General features: G+C 48.7%; 1 protein-coding gene across 1 annotated transcript in view; it reads right to left on the reverse strand.

The window, feature by feature from the left end:
* TBC1D22B (TBC1 domain family member 22B) overlaps window positions 1-10,960 on the reverse strand; it is a 79,502-nt gene extending 68,542 nt beyond the window's left edge. The window contains exon 1 of the mRNA XM_004710742.4: window positions 10,837-10,960. Within this exon, the coding sequence (XP_004710799.1) occupies window positions 10,837-10,892 (56 nt within the window). The 5' untranslated portion in view covers window positions 10,893-10,960. The remainder of the gene's footprint in view (window positions 1-10,836) is intronic.
* Window positions 10,961-11,626: the final 666 nt, after the last annotated feature.

Consider the following 11,626-nt stretch of genomic DNA (forward strand, 5'->3'; position numbering starts at 1 on the left):
GTACAAATGTGCTTGACACATGGATGGATGGATGGATTGTGATAAGAGTTGTATGAGCCCCCAATAAAATGATTTAAAAAACAAAAAAGTTTTTAAAAAATCTATGAATTGATAAACAACTAAAACAAATGGGTCGTTGGCGTATATTCAGTGTCTGCGAATAGTCTAAGATGAGTACACTTGAGCTTTCTAAGTCCCCACTCCCTCTTTACAGTGACATGCAAAGATCTGTAGGAAGTTCTCCACTGGCTCGTTGGGCGACTTGAACAGAAAAATGAGAGGGCTCCACAGACCCTTTCTTTAAATGATTATCACTACCCACTAATCATCCAGGCAGGAAAAACGCCAACCTCACTGTGCAGGCTTAAGAGCCGGAGGTCATCAGTCACCATCCAAGAGAGGCTCTTAGCATCCTGATAGGCTCTATCATACAGGCATCAGTCCCGTGGGCCGGTGCAGCCAGAGAGGCCAGGATAAATAATGGGCTTCAGCAGCGCGATATCAAAGCCCAAATTTAATTTGTTAACATATTCTTGGTATAAACCATAATGTATCTGTACCTGGAACACTATATAATAAATCAGCTTGCTGCACTTCAAAAAAGACAGGCAGGAACATCAAAAAGGGAGGGGGCCGTAGGGACTGAATGAAGACGGACTGCAAGAGCCCACTGCTCACCACACTCCATTCCCTGGCACTCATCTGAGAGCCTGTAGCTTCCTGTTCCCCCCACCCCACCCCACCCAAGCTCACTGGCTTCCAAATATGCCCTTCCTAGTACCTCGTCGGCCCCCTTCTCCCTACGTGGAAGGCTTTTCCATTGCGCTTCTCAAAATCATATCCATTCGGGAACATTCTCTTCGACTTCCACGCTCCATCCACATGGGACTTTCCCTGACCTTACTCCCAGCATTCACTAACCCCCCCAGCTTCTTTGATCCCCCAACATAATCAGGGCCTAAATGACTTTTGTTCAAGGAACTATTTTAAAGATATAGTTGAGATCACAGGAGAAGACCTACCCACGTAGGTGCCCACCACCCAGTTTAAGAAATAGGACAGTACGGAATTAAAACCCCAGCACACATATACTGTATTGCACCTGGCACTCCTCCCACCCCCAGTTCTGCTTTTGTATGTTCTTGTATGTATCACTAACCAAGGTGTAGATTATTTTTTTTCCTAATCATTTTATTAGGGGCTCATACAACTCTTATCACAATCCATACATACATCAATTGTGTAAAGCACATAGATTATTTTTCAACCTATAAGTAATCATATCCTTTTTCAAACTATACAAATCATATCCTCCCTCCGCAAGAGACCATCGCGATCCTGATGGTGGGATGAATCCTTCCCATCTGATGCTACACTTTTACTATATATTCACGGATCCACAAACGACATACGGTACAGTTTTTAATGTGTTTGAACTTTACAGTAAAAGGCGGCCGACTGCACCTATCCATCTACATCTTGCTTCTCCACTTCGCTTTTAAGGTCTGTAGGTTACAAAAGTAACGCGCATACACTGAAGGCAAAAACGGGAAGGAGGACAAGACACGGCATCCTCACCCAAGGGAGCCCCGGTGCCAACTAGACTTTCCTCTTCTAGAAAGCACTGGCCGGGACAGGTCTTTTTGCATTCGTTCCCTCACCGCCTGGCAGAGTACCACACACGCCAGCGGCACTCACTACTCACTGAATGAAGATGGGGCTTCTACTGAAGCCAATCTCGGCTCACACGGCCCTCCCCTACCCAGTGCCATTTCAGGAGGGTCAGTTCCCTACAGGACAGGCAGAAACTACCCCACGGGGTTCTCCAGGCTCAAGCTTTATGGAAGCCTCATCTTTCTCCCATGGAGCGGCTGGTGGGCTCCAACTGCTGACCTTCCGCTTAGCAGCAGAGTGCTTTCCCCTTGGCCTGCAGGATCTAACACCTACAGGCAGACAGACACACGGCAACTCAGACGCTCAAAGAAACAGAATGCCTCAGGATGTGCTGTCCCTGGGACAAAAGGGAGCACCTCTCCACCAGCCTCCAGGTCGTGGCTCTCTAGAAAACCACGCGGCAGAATGCATTGGCAGGGCGGTTTTGTGTACAGCACTGGAACAGTGCGAAAACCTCGGTAGGGAAAACCGACAGGTGTTTGCTTAGTGCTGACAATGGAGCCCAAGCAAACATGAGAACAGACTATGCAATGTGAAGCCAAACCTGCTGGCAACCGACTGAGGTTCACATCCAAGCTCAATGGAAGTCTTCCAGACCTGGGGATGTATGCTGTTGTAATGGTAATTTCGTATCTTCTAGTCACTGACTGTCCACACACGATCTCCAAGCCAAGACTAGAGGGTCATGATCTGACCAGGCTCATCACACGGAGTCCACCCATCAGATTCATGGACGCGATGAACGATGACCAAATGACAGCCCACTTTTCTTAAAAATCTAAGCGCCCCTCTGTTAATTCAAGTGACTAGACCTTTTTATCAACCTTGCTTAATGTTAACGAGCTCTTCCTGACATTAGCAACAATCACTCTACTTAAAAAGAGGAAGCAGCGCCTCCCATCAGGGTTGGAAATGAGAATTGGGGGAAGGAGCCGGAGCCAGAGTCAGAGCCAGAGCCGGTTTGCCTTCCCTCTCTCTCTCCTTCACCAGTGTCCACTCCCTGGGACTGGGTGGGCTGGGGAGGCAGAGGGTGTCTTCATGTTAGCAGAGATTAAAGGAAGGGTCAGGACTCACAGGATCTGCAGGGTTAGAGTAGACCAGCCTCTTACACCCACGGGGTCCACAGGAGCAACTGTGCGGTTATAATAGAGGGAGATCATCGTAAAGTCATGGAAGACAGAAGAGATGGGGGAGAGAATCAGACACATCGTATGGAGCGTGCTCACCTCTGGGATGGCCATCTCAGCAGCCAGGTCCGCGCAGAGAGCGGGAGGAGGGGGAGGGAGAGAGCGTATCTCTTTATTTCTGACCAAGGCTGATATATACTTAGGGGTGTGAATGATTTGGCGCAATTCTTTTGTCTCTGAGCCTCAGTTTCCTGATCTGCAATGGCCATAGTCTTGAATTGGAACAGGCTGTCACCCGTGTTTGGCACGGGCAGCAATTTGCCTCTTTCCAAAGCTAACATTTAAGGCACACCATTGCAGAATCCCAAAACAAAAACCGACTCCCCATCTATCAGCAACGCCTGTCTAAGATCCACCGACATGAATTTGATGGGGCTGGTACACTGAAGGCAACACTGAACCCCGGAGGTGTAAGGACCTGAGGGATCACCCACCCAAAGCGCTCATTTCACAGATAAGTAAACTGAGCTCGAGGTATTCAAGCACTTTGTCCAGAGCTGGACTTTTTCTCTTAAGATGCTATTACTCGAGCCAGAGATCTGGGAGCGGCACTTCCGTGGAACCCCCTTCTTCACTAAACCTAAGGATTTACCAAGTGCTGCTCCCCTTAAGGGAGCCCTGGTGGCACAGTGGTTACTTGTAGGTCTGAAAACCACAAGGTGAGCAGTTCAAAACCACCAGCGGCTCCTTGGGAGAAAGACAGGACGTTAAGTTTTGGTTTGGATGCCCTTAAACTTGACCACTATTCACATTTCCATTGCCACTGCCTTAGGCCACGACATCATCTCCTCTGCCCCTAGCGACTGCAGCAGTTTTCAAACTAGCCTCCAACATGTACTCTGATCCCCAGTGGGGGCAGGGGGTGGGGGCTGGAGTGTTTGGAGATGTGTGGGTGGGGGTGTGGGGGTATGTGGGTGTGCTCGTGGGCATTCCTGGCATTGAGTTGGCAGGAGCCAAGGATGTTAAACATCCAGTACGACCCAGAGTCCATTTGTCCCATGAACCAGCTGTGTGTCCCTGTCCCTATCCCCCACCTTCAATGAGAACACTGCCCCAGGGCAGCCAGGAGAACATTTTTATAATGAGCTTCTCTGATGGTGTTGCACTCCACCGACATCTTTCCACGGCATCCCACTGCTCTCAGGGTAAAGAGCAAAGCAGAGCAAAGCCCTTCGCTGGGCCGCTCTTCCCCACCATGACGGGCCTGTAGGAGTTCGGATTTTCCTTTCACTGCAAATATGAGGCCTGGGGAGGGGCAAGGAGAGAAGCAGGAAGGAAACCAGGAGGATCTAGCAGTCATCAAGGCAAGAGAGGATCCAGTTTGATCCAAGGTGGAAGGGGGGGGTCCTGGTAGCACAGTGGTTAAGCACTTGGCTGTGAACCATAAAAGGCTTGTGGTTCAAACCCAGCAGCTGCTCCTTGGGAGAAAGATGTGGTGGCAGGCTGCTTCCACACACTTCAGCCGTGGAAGCCGGTGGGGCAGGTCTCCTCAGCCCGATCGAGGTGCTAGGACTCGGAATCGACTCCCAGACAATGGATTTGGTGGGTCGGGTTGAGTTGGAAGGGCAGGGGTGAAACCTGCCGAGATGGGTGAGATCGTTTGAGAAGTCAGCAGGCCTTGCTGCTACTGACCTGGGTGTGAGAACAGGAAGAACTTGGCAAACAGTGGGATGGCAGGGTGATGAGAGGGGCTCTGCAGCGATGAACGGATGCAGAAATCACGGGCTAGTTCTCTCTGGGCAGAGCAAGTCTTGAGATGCCAATTAGACAGCCTAGTGGAGATGCCTAAGTTGCTCAAGACCCGAATGGCAAAAGCCCCCAGCACCAGGACCCAGGGTTCTTTCCACCGGATTCTGAGCTCTTTTCCGAGTGGTTGGTAAAGTGCAGGCCCAGAGCAGCAGGAATTGGGGAATTGGTTCGAAACTCACCTTCTTAGCCCCACCTGACTGACTCTGAAACCCGGACAGGGGACCCGGCAACGCCTTTATCAACAAGCCTGGGTGAGTCATGGGAGCTAAAGTTTGAGGGTCACTGCTCAGAATGAGTGATTCTTCATCACTGAAGATTCCCTGGGGTGACACAGGAAATAAGCCTCCCTCTGTCCCCTCTATCCACAGTGAACTCCCTCTATCCACAATTGCGGGATGGGGGTCAGGGGTACTAAACAGAGGGGACTGGAGGGATGCGGAGAGAAGTCCAAAGGCGTAAATCTGACTTGAACAGTTAACATTTGTCGGCTGATCCCCCTCTGATGCATGCTGGACCTGGTCTCCGTTTCAACATGTCCTGTATTTTCGTTTTGTTTGTTCATATTGCGGTGTAGCTCAGATGTCACTGCAGGATACACTCTTGAAGCTGTGTGACATGCTGTTCTGTTTCTCGGTAAATGCAATACAGGGCGGATGGACCTATAGGGACAGCAGGTAAAATAAGGGTTTCTGGGAGTACAGTGGGGGTGGGGTGAGGACGGGACAACATCAAGGAGTCCAGAAAGAAAAAGAATGTTTGGAAACTGATTGTGGTAGCAACTGATGTGATTGAACTATGGAATGATATACAGTGAACCCTCGCCACTTCGCACTTCGACTTCCGCGGCTTCACTCTATCGCGGCTTTTGCGTAACAGCGCATGCTCTGTCATTACTGCCACTGATTGGCTCATACTGTACACGCTTCTATCTGCATCACTACATATCGGAGTTACGTATCAGATGCATTTTTGCTTTTGTACAGTGTACTGTAATTGTTTGCGATTTTTAAGAAATTTTATCTAAGCCCTATGATGGCTCCTAAACGAGCTGCTTCTTCTAAGCCTTCTGACAATAAAAATAAGCGCCAGAGGAAGATGCTCACCATCCAGGAAAAGGTAAAACTTTTGGAATATAAGGAATCCTACTTCGCGGAATTTCATTTATCACGGTAGGGTCTAGAACCGATTAACCGCGATAAACGAGGGTTCACTGTATGTATTAACTCCCAATTAGTAATATATGTGTTTTTAAAAAGACTCCCTGAGAGCCACAGCTGTCCAGCATTACGCTTTTGTGTCTCTCCATAAATCCTCTGCTGAATTAAAATGGTTAGTGATTTTTTTTAAACTCAGGGTTCACAGAGGGCTTCAGACACTCCATTAATAATTCAAAAAACAACAACATTTTTTCCTTCCAATTCTAGTTTCAGAAACAAACTAGAGCAAGGGTATGTGTTAGGGAGATAACATTTGGAACTATTATGCAGTGCAGTGGGTTACGACTGGGGCTGCTAACCTCAAGATCAGCAGTTTGAAACCCGCAGCCACTGCAGAGAAAGTAGAGTCGGCGAAAGATGAGGCTTTGTACTCCCATAGAGAGTTCGTCTCGAAGGGCAGTACTGCCCTTTCCTAAGGGGTGGCTAGGAGTTGGCATCCACTCAATGGTTGGGAGTTTGGCTTTTTTTGCACTCCTAAGTACTTTTTATGCACTACCGCATTGATTCCTCGTAACAGCCTTATGAGGTAGATCCTCTGTCCCCATGTTACAGATGAGGGGACCCAGCAAGGCACAAGGAGGGGAAGGAGCTTGCTTGCCGAAAGTCACATCGCTACAAAGCCGCGGTGTTGGGATTAGAACCCAGACAGTCAGACTTTAAAGCTGCCGTTCTTTTAAAAATAGTAATAATTGTTATTGTGGTGGAAAAGAAACCTATTTTAAAAACTGGCCATCTTAACTTTTAAGTATATATCTCAGTGGTAATACTTATATCACCATGTGGTAAAACCATCACCACTATTTCCAAAAGTTTTCACTTCAAATAGAAATTGCTATTTAAGTAGTAGAAAGTGAGCTATTTCAATAACCATGCCCCTTCCTCCCTTTCTACAGCCCCTGGTAGCCCCTAAGAAACTCTGTCTCTATGCATTTGTCTATCCGAGCTATTTCTGGTGGGTGGAATCATTTATTTCACTTAGCAGCTTTGCAAGGTTCATTCAGGTCCCTGCGTGTGTCCGAAGTTACTTTCTCTTTGTGGCTGAATACTCCTCCATTGTTTGTAACTACCTTCGTTTTGTTTATCGTTCATCTGCTGAGGGACGCTTGGGTGGCCCCAACTTTGGCTCCTGCCAGCAGTGCCATCAGGAATGCAAGTGTACAAGTGACTGCTTGCGCCCGACCTTGCGTTCTAGACCACTATGGTAGGGCCTACCTCCCATCTTCCGAGGCATCGAGACTAGTTGTTGTGAATAACTGAGAAAGTGGAGAAGGATATCGAATCCCATGCGGCATCACTCTCAGACACATGATCAAAAGAACAGAGAACAGATGTCCCCACAAAGCCCGCACACCATGGTCTCGGCAGCATTATGCAGAACAGCCAAACTGCGAGCAACTCAGAGCCCAGCAGTGTATTCAAGATGGTGTCAAGAAGTTCATGGGGAAAGTTTTCGGAAGTCTGGTTGCGGGGCAGCGGAATTAAAAAAAAAAAAAAAAACGTTCATGGGAAAATGGAATTAATAGAGAATGCAACTTTCCCACAAACATTGTGAAACCCCCTTGGGCATACTAGGGATTACTATTTAAGGTAAAAAGGAGTGATTTACCGACTCACACTACACCAAGGATGAGTCTTAAAACCAGTATGCTCAACAAAAGAAGCCGGTCAGGTTGCTACAGGCCACATAATCCCACTTATATGACATGTCAGATTAGGCAAATCCATCAAAGTACAAAGTAGTTTAGTGGCTGCCTCTGGCTGGCGGGAGGAGTGAATGGGGACTGACTTATTTCTGAGGTCATGAAAGGCTCCCATCTAAGATTCACGGCGATGGCTGTGCAAGTCTGTGACAAGTGAAAAACATCCGATTATGAACTTGAGAAGGGTGAAGTCCATGGAATGTGACTTGTAGCTCAATAAAACTGGGGGTTGGTTGGTGGTGCTTAATTCATTGAGCACTTTGGTGATTTTCCTCCCATGAATCCTTAACTGTGACCATTAAGGACTTTGGGTCAGGGTCAAGGAGACAGAAAGCAACTTGCCGATGCTGACTTTCCCCCTTTCAGTTTGCAAAGAGTACACAGGTTTCACTTCGGGGACCCACTACACCAGCGGTTCTCAACCTTCCTCAGGCTGCGACCCTTTACTACACTTCCTCATGTGTGGTGACGCCAACCATAACATTATTTTCTTTTCATTGCTACTTTATAACTGTCATTTTGCTACTGTTATGAATTGTCATATAAATATCCTGCATGCAGGGTGTATTTTAATTGTTACAAATTGAACATAATTAAAGCATAGTGATGAATCACAAAAGCAATATGTCATTATATATTGTGAAATATTTATTTCTAATGACAATAAATGCAATGGTGTAGCATGGTGTAGCATGGGTAACAGTCTTCACGCCGGGCACTCGTCTGTGGGCGCATCTGCATGTGGGGGGACCTGCCTGGAGACAGATAGGAGTGGTGTCTCGGCTCCTAAGACCATCGGAAATATGTGTTTTCCAATGGTCATAGGTGACCCCTGTGAAGGGTCGTTCAACCCCCAAAGGGGTCGTGACCCACAGGTTGAGAACTGCTGCACTACACAATCATTTGTGTAGTTTCCCACCTCGGAGCAAAGCTTTCTTCACCCAGGCCACAAAGCACAAGTGCAAAAGTTCTATTGTTGAGAAAACTTCCTAACCTTTCCCATAAACCAAAGCATCTTTCTTTCTAAAGGAACCTTATTTTTCTCTCATAACCAGCCCCCCATCACCACTTCCCGGCCTCTTCCCTGCTAAAAGTCAGGGTGCTGAACAATGTTTCCCGTCAACAAGGAAGTAGCAAAAACTTATGAACTGTGGCAACATTTAATGCCTTCGTGAATGAAAACTGGAGACAAGGGCAAGAGCCTGAGAGATACAGCCTTTTAAATGTCTACCTGCTCCACTAGGAATAATATGAATATTCCTGGAGCAGCTAGAAGGTTCTGGCTAAAACACTCATCTTATTTACAGAGCATTTCATTTAGTCTTACAGCAACTTCGAGGAAGGTATTTGCAGTCTCATCTTACAGCTTCGCAAGCTGAGTCCTAGCGAGATTAAGTATTTGTCCTTGATCACTAAGAAAGCCCAAACAAGACCCACTCCCATCAAGTCAATTCCAATAGGGTCACAGTTACCCCACAGGGTTTCCCAGACTAAATCTTTAAGGGATCCGACAGCCTCACAATTTTCTCAGCAGGGGGGAGGGGGGTTCAGAACAGCTCTCTCTCTCTCTCTCTCTCTCTCTCTCTCTCTTAGGGCTCTTTAGCCCCAACAACAGCCCAGGTCTTTCTGCAGCCAAATACTCGTTCCTCTAGGCCTCTCTCTTCCTCTTCAGACATGAAAAGGGAAGCCAGAAGCTTGAAGAAACCAAATAAAGACCCCTCTTCTACCTCAAAAGTGGTGCTTTCGGAAAGGTGACTGTTCCTAGAGTCCAACAGGTACAATAAAAGAGAATCGATAGCAACAAGCGCGGAGGAACCATGCCATAGCCCCCATCTCCTGGATTTCTTCCTGATTTAACTGTTTCCTCGTCCATTCTGATGGTTATCTTTGGATTTTAAAAGGTAATGAAATGGGGTGGGGGGAGCTGATCCCAAGAGCTCAATGGAAAGTAAATGTCTAGAAAAGAACGATGGAATTTATGTACGAATATGTCAGATACAACTGATATATGGTTTGTAACAAGAGTTGTAAGAGCCCCCAGTAAACTGATTTTTTAAAAAAGGTAATGAAATGATCTCACTATGGAAAACCCCAGGGAATGTCAGAGGCAGAGGGGAGAGCTAGAGAGCTCACTAGGGCAGGAAGGAAATGGAATCAGTCGGTTAGTAGGAAATGGTGCTAATCTAAAAACATCACACATCTTTAGCATTAGCACTCTAATTCCATAGTATTTTCATCGGAAACTATCTTTGGATTCTTTCGGATTGTTTTAATGCTCTATATCTAAAAGCTGGTTCCCACACTATTCGTCTCTGAAAGTCTAAGAGAATCTTAAAATACTTCTTCTATGCGACCACCACTCAAGCCTCATTGAACTCCTGCTCAAAGTCTTAAATTCCAAGGATTATCTCAAAGGGAAGCGACTGAATCCGCTAGGATAGGGAGCACGTAGGTCCAACCAAACGTGAATTTCCCCACCAAGCCGACAGTGGCTGGCGGAACTCCTAGAGGCAGCACGACACACATCCCTCCTTACACCCCTCAGAACTCTGCCTCAAACAGATGAGGCTGGAAGCTAAAAACAAAGCGAGGGATGGACAATTGCTAAGAAATCTTTCAACCCCAAAGGAAAAAGTCGCTTCCATCTGCTCTCCAATTGGACCACCGAAATGGGCTGAACTTGGCCCATTTGTACAAGATTAACCTTACAACGCAGGGGTGGAAGAGGGCACGAGGGTTGGCGGAATCCTTGAGAAATGCAGAAGAATGAGCCCCGAGTCTGGGGTCACCTTGTAATAATTCCTAATGGGGAAAGGGCCACCCGAAAAGAAAGTAAGGTTTGGTTGGAGAAATTTCCCGTTGCCCGCGCAGGAGGGTCACAACAGAACCTTTGGGGGGCACAGGAGAAAAATCCGCACTGTTGAAGTGGGGGTGCAAGGAGGGGGCTTTCCTCGTGCAAGCAACCACCTGTGCTTGGTGGAGACCCCCCAAGAGGGAGTTCTGACGAAAGTGAAAAGCGACCCTCAGAACCCGGGACCGGCTCTGGCTACTCACACCACTCCACTGCCCCACGCCCGGCCTCTGGCCGGCAGCCCTTCCGGAGACCTCCGCCCCCAGATCCGGGGCTGCCCCCCAAATCTCGCTGCCTTGCGCCTCTGCCTTCCAGCTGCCCTGCCGCCACCGGGCGGTCTCCGATCCCCCAGCCGGATTCCCAAACCAGACCCCGGAATCCGTGCTCGCGGGACTGAGACCGTAGGATCTGGCGGGGTTTGGTCCAGCCCTCTCGCCCTCTCCGCGTCCTGGGCTCACCTCCCCGGCAGCTTGGCGCTCCTCTTCCAGAACTGCTTGCTGTTCTCGGAGGCCATTGCTCTGGCCCGGGGAAGGCGTTGTCGGCGGGCCAGACGGGGGGACCCGGTGAGACGCCCCCGGACCCCGCAACCGGAGGGCCAGCCCAGGCCGCTTCCCCGCCGCTGGTCACCCGCTCGCAGCTCCCGGAGGCGCCATCTTGGAAGTGGGCAACCCCCCACCCAGCCCCGCTCCCATTGGTGGGCTGTGCAGGTCGAGCAAGGACGGACCAATCAGAAGCCGGGATCCTGCCGGCCGCCGAAGCCGTGCTGTGACGTCAGGGGCCGGGCACCCAGGTGGATCGGGAAGGCGGAGCTTGGACAAGCAGGGAGGCGGGGCCGAAAGTTCCTACACCACCCCACCCCCTACACCCACCGCCACCCGCCAAGGGAAGAAGCAGGTGAAGATAGGGACTTAAGGGAAGGAAGAATGGGTGCTGTTTCCTTTGGGAATCTACTATGTTTTGGAAAGAGAAAGCTTGGTGATGTATTTGTATACTGAAATCTCTAATCGTCCTGTGTGTGGATGGAGGCCCGTTGTTAACATCCTTCAGCCCAACCACAGTCTGCTTGCTTCTTACCTACCCACTTCCTCTTTGGGTTGGGGCCCCAATTTTTTTATCTGTGAAAGAGGGTCGATCCGGATTCGATAGCCTAGAGTTGCTAACCGTTCAACGTGTGAGGAGCAATTGGTTCGTCAGAGGCCCCGTGACCTCTGATCATTGAACAGTCTCAAAGGCCTTGCCATTGAGGGT

The sequence above is a fragment of the Echinops telfairi genome, unplaced genomic scaffold (genome assembly GCF_000313985.2).
Source record: "Echinops telfairi isolate 266 unplaced genomic scaffold, ASM31398v2 ScPeMD7_3533;HRSCAF=4204_1, whole genome shotgun sequence".
NCBI lineage: Eukaryota > Metazoa > Chordata > Mammalia > Afrosoricida > Tenrecidae > Echinops > Echinops telfairi.